At 43.3% G+C, this 25,717-nt stretch overlaps 1 protein-coding gene across 1 annotated transcript; it reads left to right on the forward strand.

The window, feature by feature from the left end:
* The first annotated feature begins 893 nt into the window (after positions 1-893).
* On the forward strand, positions 894-18,248 carry APC4 (anaphase-promoting complex subunit 4). Its single transcript, XM_045770194.2, has 5 exons — positions 894-1,087; positions 3,673-3,929; positions 9,583-9,711; positions 13,016-13,146; positions 16,251-18,248. Exons 2-5 carry the CDS (start codon positions 3,818-3,820, stop codon positions 18,213-18,215), a joined length of 2,337 nt encoding a protein of 778 aa, XP_045626150.1. The 5' UTR covers positions 894-1,087; positions 3,673-3,817; the 3' UTR covers positions 18,216-18,248.
* Positions 18,249-25,717: the final 7,469 nt, after the last annotated feature.

The raw sequence follows: 25,717 nt of genomic DNA on the forward strand, positions 1-25,717 counted from the left end.
CTATCTCACCCTGTCAGAGTAAATGAAACAAATGTATGTGTGTATATATGTATATGTATGTACTAGTGGCTTTACAAGATTATAAATACAATGCTATATATTCTCACAAACCCAGTGTACCTTCTTGTATAAAAATAAATAAATAAATGTGTATAAAGTATATGTGGAAGCTGATCAGAATTGCATTTCACCTTTGTAAATGCACATTAATAACACTATGTAAAAGACTCATCGAACACTTTATGTGGCATACATAAATCTGTGTATCTATGTATTTACGTATGTAGCTTAGCCTAGCATTTTAAAAGCACTACAATCACCTGTGGTTGATTGTTCAATAAATCCCTGAACTATATGTTTGACAAATCTCTCACCCTGTCCATGGAGGACAGAAGAAAATGTATTTATGTTGGTTAGCATTGTAAATGTGTGGCCACGTCTGTGGTAGAAAATAATAATAATAATAATAAAAACATCCGAAGGTCGGCCGGCCGAGGTATTTTTGAATCCTCAAACTAAGTCTACAAACTGCTGCCCGAAATGCTGCGCGTACTAGTGGCTTTACAAGATTGTAAATACTATGCTATGTATTCTCTCTAACCCAATGTACCTTCATGTATATAAATAAATAAATAAATAAAATAAATAAACCTGAAAAAATGCGTCTGTAACCAAATGCGTTCCATCAGTGCCATTGGCTTCAGAGGCACGCTATATTTCTGCTAACACTAAGCAAGAACTGTAATTTAGCATCTTTCAATATATCAAATTGATATAAATAATATTCACTCTGATTATCTGATACCAGATAATCAACTATTAGTTTAATAACAAAAACCTTATAATTCTAGTTTTTTTTTTTAAATCCTAAGCCATAATGAAACGTATCGGACAGTCGTAAGCTTGTTGTGTCAACAAACTGTCCGTTTGAGTCTTGGTGGAGGTCCTGTAATGGGTGTTAAGTCAGTAATGACCACCCAACTGTATTGTTAAACAACAACTGACGCTGTCACCGGCAGGAGAAGGAACCTCCAACACTGAAAGTATATATCAGAGGAAAACTACGAGCAACAGACATCGGGAGAAGGTAAAAGTCGTAGCTCCTTGTAGTCAAGATGACTCCACAAAGTCCGTGTTCTGATTGTCCCTTATGTCTCCTTAGGTTCCTTAGGTCAAGTCGTGTTGGTTAAGGTTGGGTAAGGTTAGGCAGGGTTTGAACTCTATTGACAAAAACTCTTTCATGCACGATGGTATCCGTCATGGTATGGTTAAATCCACATAGGTATTGTGATAAAGATAATTTTCTAATTTTTAAAATTGTGTATTTTATTAGGTTAGTTTGACTTGAGCTTAGTTAGGTTAGGCTAGATTAGGTATGTTTTAAAATCCATTGGAAAACAACAGATCCACTGCAGGAAGTAGGGGCTCAACCTATGTTGAAGTTGGAGTCATAGAATTTGGTACTATTCACATTATAGAGTTAAAAAACAATAAAGATAAAAAATAAACTTTAATATTCCTAGGCCTAGTATAGAACATATGTGTACTATATTAGGCCTCAGATAACATGTATTAGGCCTTGGAAGGTTAGGTTAGGTTAAGTTTTCTTTGCAACTTCAGTACAGTACAAAAACTTTTCCGGTTTGCCCAAATTCAGTAGTACCGATTTCTACTTTCTAACTGCCTTTTACGTTAATATATGTATCATGGTCCTCATCATTACTATAAGTACAGTGGAACCTCGAGTGACGAGTGGCTCCATCTACGAGCATTTTGAGTAATGAGCAAACCATTCCCCGAAAATTTGTCTCGATTGACGAGCTTCCACTCCATTAACGAGAAAACCATGTGATGCTTCCTAGCGTTCCCGCCGGTTCTCGCAAATTCTTGGACACCTCCGACAAGGTAAATAATTAATTTTTTTTAAAGATACCAATGATGCTCGGATGTAAAGAGATAACTGCTGTAATGTTGCAAAGCATTGATTTTTTTTTAGAAAAAAATAAAAAAATAAAAATAGAAAAAAGAACAAATGTCAAAAATGTTCGTTCAGTGTATGTCAGGTAGGCTGCTACATTTTCTATAAAAAATAAAAAATGAAAAGTAAAAAAATGAACAAATTTGAAAAAAAGAAAAAATGTCATAAAGATTCATTCAGTATATATCAGGTAGGCTGCACCATTTTCTATAAAAAATTAAAAATAAAAAAATTAACAAATTTGAAAAAAAAATATAAAGGTTTGTTCAGTGTATGCCAGGAAGGCTGCTCCATTATTTAAAAAATCGAATATCATATTGATGTTTTTTGGTGGTGGAACGGATTAATTTTATTTCCATTATTTTAAATGGGGAAATTTGTTTCGAAAGACCAGCGTTTCACATGACGAGCTCGGTGCCGGAATGGATTAAATTCGTTAATCAAGGCTCCATTGTACTACCCAAACAGGAGGATGGGCTGGGGCATGTATACATTACATCACTTCCGTAACAGGATTCTATGTATATTTAAGAGCTGCATAAAGCTTTTAGTCCCAAAGGTAGCCTATATACATTTGATATACAGTATATCAAATGAACAAATCATCTCTGTCGTAGGTTTGAACCCCTCATCACGGCCCTTGTGGATTTGTTCATTTAGTCTATAGTGTTCCTCTGTATAGTTGAAAGGACACATTCGACATCAATTCTACAAGTGCATATGTATATCATAAAGTGTCCTTGCAAAACCACATAAAGTGCCTGGAAGTCTGGGGTAACGCCAGTGGACCATAATAGATATTCAGAAGGATCTGTTCTCAAACACTAATAATTAATTTCAGGTGACTTCAGGTACACGACCATCAGTGGGTATCCAAACTAACCTAGAATAGACTTCTTGAAGTGTTAAAAAATTACAAATAGAACATAGCAACCAAAACATAGGCTGCTTACTTGGTTACCATGGCATCAGATAACCTTTTCATGAGGCCATTTGCTAATCCATTTACTCAAATGATAAATTTTTAATGTTTAAGGTTTCCCATTATTGTATATCTTGTTCCTGAGTTTAAGGTAGTATGTTTTAATTGATATGTAATAATCATATACAGTATAATGTAGTTTCAGACCAACTAATGATGACCTGAGGATATAACATCAATTCATCTTCAGGTGACTTGACACTGAGTTATACTCCCAAGGACTTTGAAAGACGATTAAGGGCCTACCTCCAATAGCAGGTTACCTCTGCCTAGATTATACTGTAGATGCATATTACAGCAAGTTTAAAGATATCCTACTTATATTCCTATGGATGCCATGATGCTCAGTGAATTTTTTTGAAACCCCTGTTAAAGTTAGCAATACAAATGCTGTATGTAGCTACCAACCAGCTTGCAGGTGGCCGATTTCTTGGCACATGCTGACAGTACAGGCTTCGACACACATTGGTTAATACTTCTATAAATATGTATTTTATTCACAAACAAGATTATGGTAACATTACACTATCAAAAGATTATGATAAATTACTCTTCTTTGACTTACACCATAGAAGTCACACCAAATGCTCTTATTGTTCTGTATATTATAATTTCTAATATACAATACATTATCTGGACAAAACTCACCATTATCACCAAAAAGCTTGGATTTCAGCAGAAATTTTATTTTTGGCATTGCTTTGTTTTCCAGACCTGCAAGCCAGAGATTGAGACTGAAGATGAGTTTTGTGGCCAAAATATCCATAGTGCCTAAAGAAAATGGGGTTTACTGTTAACACGCTGGAATTTTCACTAGTTTAGTTCTCTTGGGAATATAGAGAACTTGCCCAAACACAATGGCTGCTACGTGTATTATGAAGCAAGTCGAGGAACGACACGTTGCAACTGAAATTACAAGATGTGTCTGGTCTCCAAAGATGGATTTAGTTGCAGTCGCAAATGTTCAAGGTAATCTTCAATACTATCCTCAGATTTAAAAAGCGAAGTGTGAGGAAAAAATCCTGTCTTCATGTGTTCTTGTCTCATATTGGTGACTCCTCATACTTCCTATCATCCAAAATATAGCTCTTGTCAGTAGTATGATAGACTGAAATGTAGAATGTATTTGCCAGGCAGTTGAATTCTTTTATTTGGTTTATATAGGTTAATTATCAGCATTTGTAGGTACAGTAGTTCAGTGCACATTCCGTACAGAACTGTACTATGTTGCTTAAGTATTTCTGAGCTTAATTACTGTTACACTAAAGTTCTAAAATGAGAGGATTTCTCATTCTGATCACTTCCTCTGGGGTCTTCTGGGGTGCTAAGGCAAATGCAGCACAAACTGGTGTCAGTATAGTATATGTTGTCTATGGACTTTCAAACTTAAGTGGTTTGAATCCTTCTGAGAATCTGAGGTTTGAGACATATCTGTTATCTGCAAGAAGGGTAATTGAGCAGGATCTAGGATCAGTGGGAGAGCAAGAGGGCTGGTTTCTGTTGAATTCGTGGGCACAGTTTAATTTGTGGGCTTTAATATACGTGGGCACAAGTTTCCAGGCCAGAATGCATCCATGGAGGGAAAGTTCCTTTATCTCCAGGTGCAATATGAATGAGGAAATTCCATATTTGCTTTGAGGCTTTGGTTTATGGTTCTTTCAGTGGATGATATTGAACTAATTCTCAAATTAAATTAAAATTATTAAATGCCCCTTTCTAGGTAAACCCCCATTGACTTCCTTTCCCCCCTATGAGGAGCATTTGTTTGTGGCCCATCTGCAATAGACTGAGTGCAGAATGCTGGCTTGGATGGGATGCTGCCGGCTGGCAGTTTTGCGTAGGCATGCATACTTGTATAGGCATGCATTTTGCCCTCAATTTTATATGAGCCATTTTATTTTTAGTGATGAGTTTGCGGTGTCTATTGGCTGTTTCAATGCTTCATTTTCATGAATCGTGCAGTTGTCTGTAATGTCTTCTGCGCTTTCTTGGTGAAGGTGATAATAATAATCCTTTGCTCTCTTGCCTCTTTGAGGGAGGGGGCCAGATTCTGGCTCTGGCCTGCAGTAGGCCAACAGGATGCCTATGACTGATGTGACTAAGTATTGGGAAGCTATATCAGCAACATAGCTTCAGGGAGCCAATGGGGCTCGACCAGAAAAGGGCATTTCATTACATTCGACGCTGTTTTTTTTACAGAAGTGACTAGGTAGTTGCATGTATAGGTCCCTAAATTGTGAATTCTTGATAATGGAAGATACTAGAGTATAGAGGTTGTTGTGAGATGATAGAGGATAGAGGTTATCACATTTCTTCAGCCCTTTACGACAACATGAGCTGAACATGACCCAGCCGCTCACCCCGAGCCTTTTTTCGTCAGTCGTCTCTCATGGTTTAGTCCAGTCTGTATTTTCTGTTTAAATTCTTCCTTTCTAGAAAATCTGGCCCCCTCTGTGGTGATCCTTAATAGCTGCAGTGAATCATTATACCTCTAGTAGTATCAAAATAACTTTCTTAGAAAAGTTTTCACAAGATTAAATTAATTTATTTTCCATCTCAAATTCAATGATGCATCATTGCAAGATTGCTTTTAGTGCGTAATAAAATGTGCCTAATTTTCTGTGGGGAGCCCCGTCGGTTTCCTGAAGTTACATATATGAACTGATGTGTGCTATGCAGTATTAGTTTGGGGGTCATCAGTCACACGAGTCCTTATACCTACCAGGGACCTCAAGCCTGAACCTGGTCCACCCCTCTCAGAGAGGTGCAAGGAGCAATGGCCAATGAGCACTTTACATTTAAAGTATGTCATAATTGCCATCGACCGGGTAAGGACCCAGAAAGGTAGGCGAATCAAAACACACCACTGTCTGGTTAACCTGTGCAATCTATGTCCTAAAAAAGCAAAATAACTCTCCTAGAAAGAGCTTCAGTTCGTTGTTTTTTTTTTGGAAGGCTTTGTTTTTTTTTTACCTTGTTTTTGTTGCCCTTGGCCTCTGGGGGTCGTGTTGGGGAGCTTCATGCACTTCTCAGCTGTCGGGGTTTCTGGTCATTTGGTCCAGGTAGTCGTTTTGTTCATTTGCAGCCTTCTTCTTTTCTGGTGCAGATTGAGACAGCAGGTTTCTGGAGGGGTCTGTTGGTTGTGAATGCTTGGTTGCTTAGGTTGGGGTGCATCAAATGTTGTGTCTGGTGGCGGCTTTATGCCGCTACCTGGGAGCCACTGGTTCTGTGATGGTGGACGTTCTCTGGGTGGATCCGGTTTCCTTGGTTCCCTGTTCCAGGGCTTATGTGTCTCAGGTTGTTCTCAGTGTCATTCAGTCTAGCCAGCCTGCTGTTTACCCTCGTGCCCATGATGTGTGCATGTATGCAGCTGTCGCAGCGATTTTTGGCAACAATGTCGATCTTGGATCAACATTCGGGCGTGGGGGGTTTTGGAGGTCGTACAGGGTCCAGGCAGTGAGGTAACTCTTGGCCGGACCGGGTCCTTCATGACTTTGTGTGGCCTTGGGACACCTGTCGCAAACATTTACAGTCTCCGTGGTGTAGTGGTAAGACACTCGCCTGGCGTTCCGCGAGCGCTATGTCATGGGTTCTTATCCTGGCCGGGGAGGATTTACTGGGCGCAATTCCTTAACTGTAGCCTCTGTTTAACGCAACAGTAAAATGTGTACTTGGATGAAAAAACGATTCTTCGCGGCAGGGGATCGTATTCCAGGGACCTGCCTGAAATGCTACGCGTACTAGTGGCTGTACAAGATTGTAACAACTCTTGTATATATCTCAAAAAAAAAAAAAAAAAAAAAAAAAATTGTCTCTTCCTTGTCTTGAGACCTGTGGTGCTGCCGCCTCCCGGGTAAGTCCCTGTTTTTACTTATCTTTGGGTAAGCTTCAAGGAGCTGACAGAGCTCCCAACAGAAAACCAGCTTTAAATGTAATGAAACGCCATTTTCTGGGTGAGGCCCGGAGGCTCTCTGATTCCCTCCCTCTCCCCGGTCGACAGTTTTCATAATTCAAGAACTGGGGTGGTGGGCTGCCGGCTCTGGGGTAGAGTTAACGAGCGGGAGTGCTAGTTGCAAAAAGGGTTGCGTGTGTAATTTCTTTCTAGGGAAGTTATTTTGCTCTTTTAGGACATAGATTGCACAGGTTAACCAGACAGTGGTCTGTTTTGATTTGCCTACCTTTCTGGGTCCTTCACGGTCGATGTCAATTATGACATACTTTAAATGTAAAGTGCTCACAGGCCATTGCTCCTTGTACCTCTCTGAGGGGGGGCCAGGTTCTGGCTTGTGGTCCCCAGTTGGCATAAGGACTCCTGTGACTGATGACCCCAAACTAATATAGCACATATCAGTTAGAATAGCTTCAGAGTGCCCCTGGCGCTCACCCAGCAAATGGCGTTTCATTACATTCATTGCTGGTTTTTTAATTCGAAGACAAACATTTTCCAAAAACACTTCATGTAAAGACATTATTTTCAAACTTGTACAGTATACTGTATGTATTAGTTCAACCCTTATGCTGTGCAATACTCACATAGGCAGTGGGAGTAACCTGCATGGCAATGCACCCAGCGTAAAAAGGTGATTAAAGGTCCCACACATAATTTAAATGTCCCGGTGTGTAAAGGGGTCACTGATGCTAGCCAGGGGCAATTGTAAACAGACGTCATCCTTGAAAAAATCCAGTGTAGGCCACCATTGTCTGAAGGCCTCACTTACCCACCAGACACTATGGCAAGCGCATCACGTCCCAGCGTTCGACCGCACGTAGTGCACCACTCCACCAAGTCATTGACCGAGTAAGAAATTCATACTGAATTGTTTGAGGAGGGTGATGAACCTGATATTGACGACTCCGACATCTTCTTGAGGTTATCTTGAGATGATTTCGGGGCTTAGTGTCCCCCGCGGCCCGGTCCTCGACAAGGCCTTCAACCCCAGGAAGCAGCCCGTGACAGCTGACTAACTCCCAGGTACCTAGTTACTGCTAGGTCCCTGTTACTGCTAGTAACAGGGACATCAGGATGAAAAAAATTTCTGTCCATTGTTTCTCGCCGGCGCCCGGGATCGAACCCGGGACCACAGGATCACGCGTTCAGTGTTCTGTCCACTCAGCCACCGGCTGAGCGGTCTGATAATAGAAATGAAGTGTGTGACACAGTAAAAGCAAAATGAAGGGCAGTGTTTGGCAATGCTATTCAGGTAGATGAGTGCTAGCTAAGGAAGACTGGTGGAATGCTTTCAGTACAGTGGAAAGACAGGTGTGAAGTGAACATGTTGACCACCATTCACACTGGTACAATGGTGGACAGTGGTAAGGAGAACAGAACCACCAGACAAATAATCTATAAGCCAGATTGTCTTATGGACTACAACATAAACATGGTGGATAAATGTGATGTGATGGTAGGGGCAGTCGAGTGTGTGTACGGAAAACAGTGAAGTGGACCAAGATGTTTTTCCACCTTGTTGACGTAACAATGCTGAACATTTACAGTATGTATCTTGTGAAAAGCGGAAGCAAAATCACATTTCCGTGCATTTGGTTTTCAAGTTGTGAAACAATTACTAAGAAAGTTTGGCAAAGAAATCCCTGGCATACAAAGACCCACTCAGGACCCAGTATTGCACCATGCTAACACACCCAGGCTCGCTTTCAGGGAGGCCTTTCAGACACACAAAATAAAAAATTACCATCAACTGGAAAGTGTGCAGCAGGCCAGCGTGAGTGCAATGTGTATAAGACCACACAAAAAGAGGCCATGGAAATGTAAAGTGGTGCTAACATGGTGCCCAGCATGTGCCATCCCTTTGTGCTATGTCGACTGTTTCAAAGAGTATCACAGTTTCCAGGACAGAAAAATACAACATTTGGTGCACATAATTTTGACACTAATATGTAAGAGTGTATTAAATTTATGACAGTTTTATTATAATACAACATCAAGTGACAATATATTGAACAATATCAGTGAAAAAAATGGTTGTAAAATATGCCATAGATACTGTAAATAATGCCGTGAAAATTTATTCGTGGCAACTCGGGTGGCTTGAATGCCATGAGTGATGCCTCCGGAACGCACCATACTTGAGCGAGCACGGTTTGTGACATCATCGGCCAGCTTCTTGACTCATTTAGGTCATTGGTAAGTACAATTAAATTTTTTATTTTTTTCTCGTGCTCAGGGAACACAAATGAACACTTTTATAAAACGACAAAAAAAAAACAAAATTGAATTTTTGTTGTTGTTGCGCCAGGTAGTGTTGAAGGCTATTAATAGCAGAGCAGCATAAGGGTTAAAGCATACTTATAAAGAACCCAGTACACACACACACACACACACACACACACACACATGAATTAACACTAAGGATATTTCGGTCCGTGTCCATCCTGTACTCTTATCAAGGACAGACCGAAATGGATTCACATTCAGTTCGCTTGATATGTGTGAGTTTGGTTACTCTATTTGTTTCAGCCACGTTATTGCACTTTATTCTCAATTTAAAGCATACTTTGAAATATATTTATCATTTCTTTTGGTGTCTTATTGTAAAGAAATTACTTGGTCACGTTCTCACCATTTCTTCAGATTTTTGTTAACAAAGGATAACTTTCCTAGGTCAAGTTGCAATGCACCGGTTGTCCTGGCAGCGTGTTTGGGTGATTAGCTCACCAGGGGAAAACGTGAAAGTCACAGGACTGGCATGGCGGCCCGACAGTAAAGTTCTTGCAGTTGGATATTCGACAGGTTTGTATAGTCTGCAAGGTTAGAGCTTCCACATGTTGTACCTATAGTTTGCAAAGTTAGAGCTTAGGTATGAAATATCTGTTTCAGGGAACAATTAAGTAAAGCTAAATCTATTACAGTATAAGGAAACATGTTCACCATAGTTAGCATTATTAACCCTTCAACTGCACAACACACCCATGGATGTTCTCATTCATTATCCATAAGCTGTGCAACTATGTCAGGGATGTTTTAAAAGTTCTGTGTATGATTTAAAACTCTCATCGGTACACGGAGCTCACATCAGCTTTCTCAGGCCTTCAGTAATCAGATGCTATCTTGGAACCACTTGTGTCCACCCCTCTTGAACGTGAGAGCTTTAATACTGTGAGTGTGACCATGAGGAGCACACGTAGCAGGAGCTCACAGCTCCGCCATGCAGCGCGTGCCCACATCATCACTTTGTAATGATGAAATAAATAACTGATTATTTATCGATGATAGTGTTCTATGATGCTGATTGTGATGAATACTACATACAAGGTTCAAATATCACTGAACCCAATGCTGGTTATGATGTTCACAGCACGAGGCACACATCCTCAGCATACAGCTGCAGTTTGGTCCATCTGTGCACCATCAAACAGGACCTCATGTTCCTTTAGAAAATGAACGTGGGGTAAATTATTCATATTCAGGATTTAGTGACCTGGATTCTGATAATAATAGCCGTGTTGTGGCTAGCGTTAGCGATGAGCATAGCAAAGTGCCTCCTGATATACTTTGTCAGGTGCCATTGGCAACTGACTGGCATGTAGTGCCATGTTGTGCTTGGATTACAAGATTATCTCACCCATACAGTGTATGGAGCGTAACAGCAAAAATAGTATGGTTTATTGTTCATAGAATATAATACTGTATGCACATTAGTGACACAAATATACTGTATCTGTACATACCTATGTTCTACACATTCTGTGATATAAATAACAGCGATATAAAGTTTCCTTTTGCAAACATAGTTGTAGACGGTTGAAACAAGTGAGAAGGTAGTGGAGGCCAAAACCATCTGTAGTTTCAAAGTGTTATACTCTTTATAGACAAAGAGTACTGGGAAGACGGGACACCATGAGCGTAGCTCTCATCCTGTAACTACACTTAGGTAATTACACACACAAACGAGGCATCTCCTAGACTTACAAGGCATAGGGAATGAAGAGAGTTTGAAAGAACTAGATCATACCAAAGAAAGAACACTCATTCCACTGCCCCAGTCATCATGTCACATTTGTCAATCAATTGCATATTTATATTATAATCTAATATAGCATCTGGTTTGAAGATCTTCTTTTTGGTCTCGGAGCTCATCTTTCCACTGTCTAACTTATTTCCATTGTAAATCGTTGTTAGCATGTGCACTTAACATTTGGCCTTCCACTTGAGTATGTACGAACATATTGTCGGTTATCTTATGCTGACAATCTCCAATGATGATGCTTGTCTCAGTCAAAAGGCATTTACTTCCTTCATGGCTTCGCTGTTCCTCATATTGCAGTATTAGGTTCAACCAAGTAAGTAGTAAGTGGACAGAGTGGGGCTGGTGTAATAGTTATCAGTGTATGGAATGTGCCCCTTGTTTGTCAATGGTAATGTCAATGTCTTCACTACACTGCCAAAAAAACACACAAATGGATTGTCCTTTTACACATCACATTGATGGCAGAATTTATGATCATTTCTGTGATGAAATCTGTCTGACAGTCACAAAGGATGAATAGTTTCAGGCCCCACTTGTGCCACTTTGATGGTATATACTGTTTGAAGGGAATTCTTTTCCTGAACAACATGAAGAGCCTTGTCAATTATGACCTTTTGCATTGGTATATAGAAAGATTTGTATTTACTGTGTTGTAATCCACAAGTTAGGAGTAAGTATTAGCTAGTGAGTCAAGCAATATAATACTTAACAAATGATGGTTGAAAGATGTGGTGGTTCATTTGAGGAGTCGGTGGTCACACATCGAGGTGAGGTACAAGCGATTATGAGAGCTTAGCATGCCCAAGCTAATATTGCTGCTAAGAAGTCACAAAGAGTAACATGGAGAAGTATGATCCAAAGTTCTTGGAAGCAACGATGTTTCTGTTTAATCTGGAAATGACACCTTTGGCGATAATGGGTGTGGTAGCAAAGGCTGTGATTGGCAGGTCAGCTAAAAGGCGGAAGAGTAGAGGCAAAGGTCAATCTTGCAGGTGCTGCGGTCCTAAAAAGGCCTCCTCCTTCCACGCGTGGCAGCGACTATGAGAAACCAAGCCAGTGTGGGAACCCAGTGGGATTTTAGTAAGTTGAGTCAAGTTTGCAGTGTGTGAGTATAGTATGGAAGATTATCTAAGTGTACTCACCTAGTTGTACTTGCCTAGTTGTGCTTGCGGGGGTTTGTAGGCAGCAGTTTGGAACTGGATGAGCATGTGTCAGCCATGATTGCCACAATCAGACTGATGCCCTAGGCAGCTGAACATTTGTGCTCAATTTAAAAAAAATGGCAGACATCCTCTCGGGGCCTGAATACTTTTGAATAAACTGTTGTACCTTAGATCATCTCAAGACAATTAGAGCATCTGGGCAAATCACTTGGGTGATCAGAGCAATTTAAGGCTTTTAAAGAGTAGCAATGACAAAAGAGTTTAAAAAAAAATTCAGTTTTAAGATCGTACACATATATAGTGGTGTAATCAAGAGTAGAAAAATATACAAAAATTACCAAGTACAGTATCGAGCATTCCCATCCACAGTGGTCATAGGTTATATCAATGAATATTGCAGCTGGGTTATTATTGCCAGTATTAATCTATTACCAAGGGTATTGCTGGAATACCCTTGCCAATAGGGGTGAATTAAACCAGTGAATATTGGCCAAATCATTAAACAAATTCTGGAAATAACATGATATACAGTAGTTGGCTTACACTTTTTCTACCTAGACCCTATTTCAAGGTGCCACTTAATTCCTAGCTTATTCTCTGATTTTAAATAGCACTAACTCAAATATTTTTTTGGATTAGGTTGCGTTACCTAATTTTAGTAAATGTTAGTTAGACCACAATGAGCATCATGGATGTGTCATCTGTGCCAAACTTGAGTTTTGTATATATAATACTGTATAATAAATAGTGCTTGTGGGGTTGAGGGATATGGGTGTGAGCTCATTGTGCAGCTTCAATATTTTCTCAAAAGAGTTTGATGTTTTATATTAAAGTATGGTACATGATATAGGAATTTTAAATTGGTAGCAGATTAAATTTCTCTAATGTAATGTCATTCCAACAGGTGAAGTGATTCTAGTAGACATAGAAGATAGCAGCCTAGTTCACAAGCTGAACGCCAATGCTGAAGTTACGGCTCTCAATTGGGCTGTGCATGTTCCTGAGGAAGCCTCTAAAAAGGAAACCTTATTTGAGGTTTGTTAAGTATAAAAATAAAGTTCAAGTTTATGAAAAGATAATTTCTGAGATATGTTTATGCCATTTCCATATGTATATGATCTGCTGTGTGTCATGTTAAAGATCATCTATAGTCGGGTAAGGTTAACATAGAAAGCTGGCTTCACAGCAACTTTTTTAAAATTTCCCTGAAAGTTCATATAAGGTCCATGGGAGTCACTGGAGAAAATTTAAGTTCAGCTATGAATTATCATTCCGAGCCAGAATGTCTGTTCGTAAACGTAAGTCTTTGAAAGAGCTTCCATAACTTCACGTGTTTGACTAGTAGTGGTAGACTAGTTATTAATCACTACACTTGTTTACTCTTGGTGCTCAACACCAGGTGGCAGCACTGCTTCTAAAGCCCACCACCATTCACCTACATACTTCCTGACATGCCACAAAGGAACATAAGAAAGAAGGGCACTTGAGCAGTAGAGTAGAGTATGTTGTTCCTGAGCTTGCTCATTCTCCCGCCGCTAAAAGCTTAGTCTTCAACAAATATAAGCACACGCAACCATAGAGGAGGGACTTAACCTATGCTGCAGAGAGTAAAAAAGCAACAGGATTCTGCTCCCAGACAAGTCATTTAGAAGCGCACTGAAAGAAATGGGACAATGTCTTTTCCTGTTGCATTCACTCCTCATGAATAATAAATTAGGGGAAGGAGGGTCTGCCTATAGCCACACATTGGCAGTTGAGATGAGGGGGGTGCAGGGAGATAGTACTCAGCAAGGGTATAGTTCCGGACATACAGGCTCCCAACATGGACCTCTTCGCGTCGGTGTGGTCGCGGCATCTCCCGATCAATGTAGCGCCCTTTTCCCCGACTGCGAGGCTGTCGCGGTGAATGCCTATCGGCAGGATTGGTTAGGTTCCCTGTACCTCTTTCCCCCGGTTCAGCGGTTGCTTTGGGTTCTGGCTTGGTTGAAGTCCTACCCAGGGAGAGTAGTCCTCGTGGCCCCCTTGGTGGCTGGCCCGGCCTTGGTTTCGGGCACTGCTTGCTCAGTGTGCAAACCCAGGTCGTTTCCCACAGCTCTGCCTCTTAGCAGGTCGGTCCAGTCTGGTACACAGCTGGTTTCGGTCTTCTCTTCTGCTCTTCGCGTCTGGTCTTTTTGTTGTGGGTTTATCACCATATGTATGGTGATCAGGTGGCTTCATTGATGGTGTCCCACCTGCGAGCTTCGTCTCGGTGCCAGTATGAAGTTTCTTGGCTTTCTTTCTGCCATTTTCTCTCTCTTTGTAGGTTGTCTTCACGGATCGGGTTGTTTTGTCCTTTCTGTCTTGAATTTTTCGGGACCATTTGATGCCTAATACTGTTGCTTGCTTTGTATTGTGCGGCGATGGAGGAGCCGCTCCAGCTCGCGTTCGGGGTGAAAGTCTCATCTGCCCCATTCCGTAAGCTTTCTCATGCTTTCTTTCACCTCTGGTCTGCTCATGCACCACCTGAGCCATCCTGGTCCTTGGACAGGGTGCTCTCCTACCTTTCCTCTCCTCGGTTTGTGGTGGCCCCTTCGGTTCAAGATTGTTTTCCAAGGCTCTGCTTTTGTTGACATTGGCCTTTGGGGGTTGGGTTGGGGAGCTTCATGCTCTCCTCCAGCGCAGGGGTTTCTGCTCTTTCGGTCCTGGTGGTAGATTTGTTCGTTTGCAGCCCTCTCCTTCTTTTCTGGCGAAGAACGAGATGGCTGCTTTCCGGAGGGGTCCTTGGGTCATTGATGCTTGGTTGGTTAGACCGGGGGTGCATCATATGTTGTCAGGTTGCGGCTCTCCATCGTTCTCTGCGTGTTTTGGCTTCGGTGGCTGGGGATGCACTTTGGGTCGATCCAGTTTCCCTTGTTCCCTGTTCCAGAGCTCGGGTCTCCCAGGTCTTCCGCAGGGTTCTTAAGTCTAGCCAGCCAGTGGTCTATCCTTGTGCCCATTACATTAGGAAGTTTGCTGCTTTGGCTGCCGTGTTTGGCAAAATGTCTGGGGCTGATATTCGGGCGTGGAACAGCAAACTTCCTAAAGTCATGGGCACAAGGATAGACCGCAGGCTGGCTTTGATGAACGTCCCTGCTCCTGGGCATTTCTGTGTTGCTTTGGGTCGCTTGTTGCAGCCAGTTGTCTCGACTTTGCGTTGAGGAGTTTGTGGCAGCTGCCTCCTGGGTAAGTCCCTCTTTTTCTCTATCTTTGGGTATGTAGCTCCAGGGAGCCGTAGGGACTCCCCACGGAAAACCAGTGTGGAATGTAATGAAATGCCATTTTCTGGGTGAGCCCTGGAGACTCCCTGGCAACTTTCCTTCCCTCTGGTCGGCGGTTTTTCGCGTTGTTTGATACTTAGCTTCCAAACTGGATGGGTGGGTAGCCGGCGTGGGGAGATCCAGGGCTCCCCACTCCCCCTCCTGGGGAGGGGAGGGCTGCGCAGACAAGCGGTACGGAGTGGAATGTGACGTTTGCTTGTTTCCTTGGGTTTGAAGGGAGTTCTACCTCTCTTTTCAGTTTTTCGTTGCTAGTTTCTTATAATGTGGGGTTTGTTTTGTTAAGCCTACCTTTTTAGGTGCCTAACCCTAGTCGATGGCAAATAAGGAAAACCTCCAACCACAGGGAGGTTTTCCAGGGCCATTGCTCCCTGAAACCTCTCTAAAGGGGCCAGATTCTGGCTCATGGTCCCTGGTAGGTCGAACTCCATAGCTAATCTCCCGGTCTAATATAGCACACATTAGCCCGATAGCTCCAGGGAGCCTCCGGGGCCTCACCCAGTAAATGGCATTTCATTACAGTCAACGCTGGTTTTATGCAAATGTTTCACCAATACTAAAATGACTTCCCATCACAAAGTTATATTTTGACTGTTTCATAGGAAGGCTTATTCTATAAGTACTATTTAAATATTTGTCAATATTTAATCTATTGACAAATAGATTAAATAGTTGATGTTTTAGATAGCCAGAAAGTCACAATAATTTCCTTGTGAACTGGCTCTGCTTTTTTATGCAAAATTCTGTTCAGTTAGCCCTTGCAGATGATATTACATTATAATATTGCTTGAGTATTATAAAAGAGTATTGTACCAGTAATAGTGTATTTCTTTTGTTTGTCTTTAGGACTCATCAGAGATGTTTCTACCACCACTTCCTTCCCTTTCAAAAACATACACAGGAAGCAGTGGAGAGGACCGTGAGGAAGGGTGGCACGAGGGTTGTCTTCTACGGGATCAGACATCATTAACTCTCCTCACGGTTGCCACAGCTGCAGCATCCGTCTACATCTATGCCTTTGGGCTTTTTCATTGTGCTACTGTTAACTTGGCCGACTCGGTGCCAAGAGCAGGGCAGGTTCTAGATGCTACACCTTCCCATGATCTTCATTTGCTGAGTTGTTTGGTGGAACGAGACATTGGAGGAGAGAGGGAGGTTGTGCATGTAACGATAGAAACATTGATTTTAGCTTGCCGACATCAGGAGCTCCGTGCACTTGCTTATCGCTACGGCCAGATCTGTGGGCTCATGACCTATGCCTCACATACACTTACTCTGTTAGCAGAAGCTTGGGAGAATATTTTGCTTGAATTAGATCTTAAGTTAGCAACATATGCCAGAACTGTTCCTGAAGGTGGTGTATCTGCTGACTTTTTAGATCTTTTAGTATTTGGGTTATCTTCAACAGAATTTGATATGTTTCTCTCAAACCAACTTACTGAGAAAGGTTTAAAAAAATTGGGCCATTCAATAGAGCTTAGCTATTCTAACATCCAGAAATTAGTTTTACGCAATGTGCAAGCAGTGGGACAAGCACTTGTATACCAGCTAAGTGCACTAGTTGGTCTAGCACGACACCATGATCGTTTTGGAATGTTAGGCGTTGAGGAAGATGTTGTCACAAATGCAGTTAGAGAGGCTGGGGCATTTGTACTCAAGGCTGTTGAGTTGCAGCAGGTAATAGATAGTGCAATGAGTACCTTTAAGGCTTTTCTGCGATGGCTGTATGTTGTTGTGCAGCGTGTACGAGGTGAAACTGTACCAGATGAGATGAGCCGCATGACTCAGCAAGACCTTACTTACATAACAGAGTTTTTGCATGATAGTCTTGAAGACACAGAAACAGGACCTGATGGTGAGAAGCGCACAAGATTCCGCCTAGAACGTGTTGGTCAGTACCTAAAAGATGCGCCACTCTCATGTCCACCAGAATCTGGACGTAATCCATGGGCTGTCTTTCTTGCAGAGCATCCTGCAGTTGCTGAGCATTCTCTTATTTTTCCACATTATCCAGAGCGTTCTCTCTTGCAGGAACACAAGAATCTTGAGCGAGTTTTGGATAATATGGCAGGACAACCAGCAAAAGTTATAAGTGGAGCTGTAAACATTGTTGCTTGGGTACCATTTATGGCTGTAGCACCAACTGGGCCAGTTAGTGTGAGTCAGATCAGTTGTCCACGTAACAATGCTATGTATACTGTTCTTATTCCTGGTCCTAAGCAAACGATTCTCTATCTGGCACGCTGGCCAACAAGTGCTGAACGCCTTGCTCAGGCCAATGCACCACCAGGACCTGCTCATCATGTAGAGGCAGCTCCTTTTGTGTTTTCAAGACTAGAGGGAACACGAGGGTGTTCCTCAGAGCAACTTGGCCCACCATCTCCATTTCTGCATTTAATTGGGGCACAGTTTTATGCTGAAGACACACTTTCTGTGCTGGCACAAGATCCTGCCGATTCTAAATCCTCGTTTTTTATTCAGTTATGGATGCAAACGGCTTGTGGAGGGCTGAAGCCTTTGGCAGTGTATGGAGGACGGCGTTTAGCAGAGGCCGGTGTTACTCCCCAAGATGCATGTAGGCTGGTGGATGCTAGTGGGTACAGACGCCTTGAGGGTGGTCCCCTCTCTTCACTGGCGGTGTCTGGATCACGTAAGGTTGCACTTTTACTCTCAGAGAATAGAAGACGTGTTAGGTTATTTGAAATGGAAGTGGATGAAGATGATGAGGATGATGACGAAGATGACACAGCCCAACATGAGTCCATTATGAATGCTTCTGGTGCTTCTGATGATCAGGTTGACAATTTATAGGCGAGTGTTTTATTAATTAAAAGATTAAATATTTATAGTTTTTTAACCACATATTTCATGTTCCATACTGAACACAGAAGGAATAATCAATTATATTTCTTCTCCATTTAATTCACCAGTTTATTATTATATTGTACAATAATATATCATGTGGTTGCTATATTTAATTAATTGTAGCTTTGAAAGCAATGCACGTATCTGATTCCTTTGATGTCGCTTGTCTTGTGTCGAAGAATTTTCTTATGTTCTGTAACAAAGACAGTGTCAGAAAGTCTTCCAGACTTTGCAATTCGTCAAAAGGCTAAGAACGCGATAATCAGGATACTTTTAAATGCATAATATTGTACTGTATTAGGAAGACACGAAGCCTAAATAGCATATAATTCACCTTTTACAGTAATTCTTTAGCATGTGGCAACATTGATTAATTGTTTTGGATTGCTTTGAAAAATTGTGTAATTTTCAACCCAGCCCCTAATGGTCTATACAACACGAGCGTAGCTCTCATCCTGTAACTACACTTCGGTAATTACACTTACCTTGCGGTTACCTTGTGATGATTCCGGGGCTTAGTGTCCCCATGGTCTATACAACACGAGCGTAGCTCTCATCCTGTAACTACACTTCGGTAATTACACTTACCTTGCGGTTACCTTGTGATGATTCCGGGGCTTAGTGTCCCCATGGTCTATACAACACGAGCGTAGCTCTCATCCTGTAACTACACTTCGGTAATTACACTTACCTTGCGGTTACCTTGTGATGATTCCGGGGCTTAGTGTCCCCGCGGCCCGGTCCTCAACCAGGCCTCCAATTAGGTAATTACAAAGTTATCCACAATTAGTAATTATAATCCTGTACTTAACATTATTATAACTCCCAACTGCAATATAAGGACACATGTTTATGAGGAGTTTTTTACAAAAAAATTTCTGAACATCATTTACATCTTATAAATAAAATAATATTACTTAAACTCTAATGAAACTGCCATTCACTTTTTGTGAGTTAATCGTTTACACAAAAATAAATTCTTATTTTTCTTGTTGATCTCAATGAAATGAAAATTATTGATCAGCTTTACAATTATCACTCACTATTGATGTAAGGCTTCAAAAACACCATGGAATGATAAACATCAACGTGCTATCTTGCATGGGACACTTTTCTAGGGAAAGCCCCTCGGTAGCTACTTGGATAGCCCTACGCTATGTCATAATGTTTATTGGAGACCAGAGACAAAATCTGGCCAATTCAATAGAAGCACAGGAAGCAGAAGATAGGTACATCACCCTAACCAAGAGGAAAAGCCACCAGAAAGATAAGGGTGCACCAAAATATGCAGCTACAAGGAAAAGAGAAACAAAACTGACAACTAGGAACTCGATGGGTATAGGGACAATAGACTCGATAGGAACTAGGGGTCATTAACACTTAGTTACATTCTCCCACCGACAGGTGGCTGCCCCAGCAGCTTGGGTTCCAACCGACAACACCAGATTAATTATGTGTCTGGTGCGACCCTACATTGTTCTTATAGTTATCCCCTCCCTTTGGGTGCTAATTTTCCACCTAAAGTGTTTGCTATCCTTTGAACTTTGTCCTGCAAGGGTCTGTACTTTTGTTTATTCAAATTTTTTGTGCTAGCTGCACATGCATGTTCTTATAAATCCACACCATTGACAGGACCTCCAGTCACTTTTTCACCTCGTACTGCATGTGTTAACGGTAGCCGAGCGGACAGCACGCTGGACTTGTGATCCTGTGGTCCTGGGTTCGATCCCAGGCGCCGGCGAGAAACAATGGGCAGAGTTTCTTTCACCCTATGCCCCTGTTACCTAGCAGTAAATAGGTACCTGGGTGTTGGTCAGCTGTCACGGGCTGCTTCCTGGGGGTGGAGGCCTGGTCGAGGACCGGGCTGCGGGGACACTAAAAAAAATCCCCGAAATCATCTCCAGATAACCTCCAGATAACCTTCCTGAGGCATTTGCTGGCATTGCTCTTCCCTGGCCAGGATCATTTCCTGTGGGTCTGGGTGTCTGTGCCTCTAGGAGTGCTTCCTCTCTAGGGGGGGTCCACTTCTGAGAAGTAAATGGGTTTTTGGCCCTGTGAGGCTCTGAGTTTGGAGCAGACAGGGTTCTCCTATGTATAGGTTCCCAAATTAGAATTGTCTGCGTGTCGCTTGCCCTCAGCTGCATATTTCCCTAAGTTAGTAGGGTCCTTCTCTGGACACTTTATATAAACCTGGTAGTACAGTCAGGTTCGTTCTCGACACAATCATGAATTCTGGCTTTCGAATCCCGGGTGGGACAGAAACAGTTGGGCACATTTCCTTTCACCTAATGCCTCTGTTCACTTAGCAGTAAGTAGGTACTCAGGAATTAATCAGCATGTTGTGGGGTTGCATCCTGGGCTGGGTAGGCCTTGTGGGGGGGGGGGGATCTCAATAAGAGCCAAAACATGTATGACTACACTCTGGCATCCTGTCCCCTCATACAATGAATTATTATTAATTATATTTCAGCAGCTGGATGCTTGGTTCTCATAAGTGGTGGGTGGGGGAAGAGGGAGGCATTATCATCCAAGGGATTAAATACCTACTGTTGTATTATTTTTATTTTTTTCTGTGTTTAATACTAGCACAAAGTGAACTTAAATTTTATATGCATAAATTGTTGCTCAGCTGTATGGAGCCTCTTCATTACTGATCTCTGATGTATAGTGGTCACAGTGAGAAAAAACTAGTGACACATCTGGAGAGAAGGAACTTCGTGACAAATCGCCAACATGGGTTCAGGGAGGGTAAATCTTGCCTGACTGGCTTAATAGAATTTTATGACCAGGTGACAAAGATTAAGCAAGAAAGAGAAGGTTGGGAGGACTGCATTTTCTTGGATTGTCAGAAAGCCTTTGACACAGTACCGCATAAGAGGCTGGTACATAAGCTGGAGAGACAGGCAGGTGTAGCTGGTAAGGTGCTCCAGTGGATAAGGGAGTACCTTAGCAATAGGAAGCAGAGAGTTATGGTGAGGGGTGAAACCTCAGATTTGCGTGAAGTCACCAGTGGAGTCCCACAGGGCTCTGTACTCGGTCCTATCTTGTTTCTGATATATGTAAATGATCTCCTGGAGGGTATAGATTCATTTCTCTCAATGTTTGCTGATGATGCCAAAATTATGAGAAGGATTAAAACAGAGGAGGACTGCTTGTGGCTTCAAGAAGACCTAGACAAGCTGAAGGAATGGTTGAACAAATGGTTGTTAGAGATTAACCCAAGCAGATGTAATGTAATGAAGATAGGGGTAGGGAGCAGGAGGCCAGATACTAGTTATCATCTGGGAGATGAAATTCTTCAAGAGTCAGAGAGAGAAAAAGACTTAGGGGTTGATATCACGCCAGACTTGTCCCCTGCAGCCCATATCAAGAGGATAACATCAGCGGCATATGCCAGGCTGGCCAACGTAAGAACGGCATTCAGAAACTTGTGTAAGGAATCGTTCAGAACTTTGCATACCACATGTCAGACCAATCCTGGAGTATGCAGCCCCAGCATGGAATCCATATCTAGTCAAGGATAAGACTAAACTGGAAAAAGTTTAAAAGGTTTGCCACCAGACTAGTACCCGAGCTGAGAGGTATGAGCTACGAGGAGAGACTGCAGGAATTAAACCTCACTTTGCTGGAAGACAGAAGAGTTAGGGGGGACATGATCACCACATTCAAGATTCTCAAGGGAATTGATAGGGTAGATAAAGACAGGCTATTTAACACAAGGGGCACATGCACTAGGGGACACAGGTGGAAACCGAGTGCCCAAATGAGCCACAAAGATATTAGAAAGAACTTTTTTAGTGTCAGAGTGGTTGACAAATGGAATGCATTAGGAAGTGATGTGGTGGAGGCTGACTCCATACATAGTTTCAAGTGTGGATATGATAGAGCCCAGTAGGCTCAGGAACCTGTACATTAGTTGATTGACCATTGAGAGGCGGGACCAAAGAGTCAGAGCTCAACCCCCGCAAACACAACTAGGTAAGTACATGCATACACACACACGGGTTTCGCAACTGAGTGGACAGCGCTCTGGGGCCAGATTCACGAAAAGACTTACGCAAACACTTAAGAACGTGTACATCTTTCCTCAATCATAGACGGCTTTGGTTACATTTATTAAAAAGTTTACAAGCATGAAAACTTGCCATTCAACTGTTTTTATTGTTGTAAACAGCCTCCTGGTGCTTCGGAGCTCATTAACTGTTTAATAATTGTAAACGAAGCCGCCAAAGATTGAGAAAAGATGTACAGGTTCGTAAGTGCTTTCGTGAATCTGGCCCCTGGGGTCCTAGTCCTAAGGGGCCCGGGTTCGATCCCTGGCGAAGGCAGAAGGAAATGGGCAGTTTCTTTCACCTTGATGCTCCTGTTCGCCTTGCAATAAATAGGTACCTGGGAGTTAGACAGCTGTTACGGACTGCTTCCTGGGGATGTGTGTGCGCGTGTTAGAGAGAAATATATGGAGTAGACAAAATAGAGGAAAAATAAATTGGTTAGAAAGGTGGGGTCCAAGAGCTATAGCTGGATCCCGCAGGCACAAATAGGTGAGTACACTTACAGCGAGGTCACCCGGCGTTGTCGAATATAATTGGGTCTTAGACAAGGGTCGCAATGCCTCCTAACTTCCTAACAAGGCTGGTGATCGGATTGTCTCCCCCTCCCCCCACCTCCTCTCCCCCCGGACCCACTCTCTCTCCCCCTCCCCTCCTCCCGGGTCCCTCTTCTTACCCCCCCCCCCCCACCACCCATGACCCCAGTTTTTGTATATTTATTATAACGTCAGTTTGGTGTTGGGCTTAAGTCTTACTCTGTCTGGCCTTCAGTTTGGTGTTGGGCTTAAGTCTTACTCTGTCTGGCCTTCAGTTTGGTGTTGGGCTTAAGTCTTACTCTGTCTGGCCTTCAGTTTGGTGTTGGGCTTAAGTCTTACTCTGTCTGGCCTTCAGTTTGGTGTTGGGCTTAAGTCTTACTCTGTCTGGCCTTCAGTTTGGTGTTGGGCTTAAGTCTTACTCAGTCTGGCCTTCAGTTTGGTGTTGGGCTTAAGTCTTACTCAGTCTCTGGCCTTCAGTTTGGTGTTGGGCTTAAGTCTTACTCAGTCTGGCCTTCAGTTTGGTGTTGGGCTTAAGTCTTACTCAGTCTGGCCTTCAGTTTGGTGTTGGGCTTAAGTCTTACTCAGTCTCTGGCCTTCAGTTTGGTGTTGGGCTTAATTCTTACTCAGTCTCTGGCCTTCAGTTTGGTGTTGGGCTTAAGTCTTACTCAGTCTAGCCTTTAGTTTGGTGGTGGTGGGGTTAAGTCTTACTCAGTCTGACCTTCAGTTTGGTGGTGGTGGGCTTAAGTCTTACTCAGTCTGGCCTTCAGTTTGGTGTTGGGCTTAAGTCTTACTCAGTCTCTGAACTGGAGGGTAATTAAGGCCACCACAGTAAATATAGTTTACTGACCCACCAGCAAGTACGCACTGTAGCCCCGAACATGGTCCAGGACTTAGGTAAACTTTAAGAGTATACACAGGGAGAAGGACGGTAGACCTCGCGGTGTGTATTTTTTTTTTTTTTTTTTTGAGATATATACAAGAGTTGTTACATTCTTGTACAGCCACTAGTACGCGTAGCGTTTCGGGCAAGTCCCTGGAATACGATCCCCTGCCGCGAAGAATCGTTAAATGTGCGTATATGTGCCTTTCCTCTCAACTCTCTCCAACTGAACTTTATATGTTCATGTGTTACGTTGGACTTTGTGTTGATGGGAAGGGGGCACAGAGCCATTTGGTAAAAGTCCGCTACCAGAGAATATACATGAGTTACCCGAGAACCACTAACCCTAGTGGCCTCGACGAGGACAGGAAGCCGGCTGCTTGTCGAAGGTTCCCCCATATATATTACTATGTACTCCGAGAGGTGAGCGTTACTTTAGTCCTAGACTATATTCACTACTGAAGTATACGTGTTGGTATAGGGTGGAGGTTCATGGGTATTTTGGGAAAAAGCGTAGAGCGAAGAGTTGTTGTTGATGATGATTTAGGGGCGACGACGATCATGGGATCAGATGCGCCCCGGTGTTCCCGTTAAGGGTTAATCGCGAAGCCCGGAAAGGTGAAACGCCAAGCCTAATCGCGAAACAAGTGACGCCAATCACTGGAAACTAATATGCCTCGCGGCAAAGAAATGCACAGACAGGCAGATGATTGGGGAGTCCCAGGAGTCCCTCAGGGCGCCAAGCACCGGCCCCGCCCCCCACAGAGAACACTGGGGAGCAAAATCAAAAACTCGGCCCCAACTAAAACGCAAAAGTCATTCAGTGCCCTCCGGCAGAGCTGAAGCCGGCCGCCCACCACGACTGAGGGCACACCAGGAGCCCACCACGACTGAGGGCACACTAGGAGCCCACCACGACTGAGGGCACACCAGGAGCCCACCACGACTGAGGGCACACTAGGAGCCCATCACGGCTGAGGGCACACTAGGAGCCCACCACGACTGAGGGCACACCAGGAGCCCATCACGACTGAGGGCACACCAGGAGCCCACCACGGCTGAGGGCACACCAGGAGCCCACCACGACTGAGGGCACACTAGGAGCCCACCACGACTGAGGGCACACCAGGAGCCCACCACGACTGAGGGCACACCAGGAGCCCACCACGACTGAGGGCACACCAGGAGCCCACCACGACTGAGGGCACACCAGGAGCCCACCACGACTGAGGGCACACCAGGAGCCCACCACGACTGAGGGCACACCAGGAGCCCACCACGACTGAGGGCACACCAGGAGCCCACCACGGCTGAGGGCACACCAGGAACCCACCACGACTGAGGGCATATCAGGAGCCCACCACGACTGAGGGCACATCAGGAGCCCACCACGACTGAGGGCACACCAGGAGCCCACCACGACTGAGGACACACCAGGAGCCCACCAAGACCCTCCAACTCCCGGCACCTCTCGGCCAAGCCGGCCCTCGAACACCGTCACCCCGCCGGGAGAACCACTCAGAACACGTAAAAAAAAAATCTATCAACAATCTCGAGACCCAAGGCGATATGTGCGCCAGGCGTCGTACAACCGGACCGTTGAATAGGGACGCCATTCGGCAGTAGCAAAGCCTAATCGCAAAACAAAACGTGATCCGGCGGCTCCCAGGCGGAAGAAGTGTCCAGACGCCCACTCGGCCTCAAGGTTGAACCACGAGTCGTAGCGAAGAGTTGGTGTTGGACTTAAACCTTTACTCAGTCTCTGGACTGGAGGGTCATTAAGGCCAGCCTAGTCCGTTCGTTTGAGTAGGGTCTACAACCTGTGAAATGTTTGTGCCTCTTCTACGTCATCGCTTTTCTTTAACCAAACCCATCCTAACCACAAGCTGATCTAACCTAACCCTACCCTAACCTAACCTAACCTAACATAATCTATCCTAACCTTAGCTAACGAAAATAGGAGATATTTTGTGTTTTACATAT

The sequence above is a fragment of the Procambarus clarkii genome, chromosome 92, assembly GCF_040958095.1.
Source record: "Procambarus clarkii isolate CNS0578487 chromosome 92, FALCON_Pclarkii_2.0, whole genome shotgun sequence".
Lineage (NCBI taxonomy): Eukaryota > Metazoa > Arthropoda > Malacostraca > Decapoda > Cambaridae > Procambarus > Procambarus clarkii.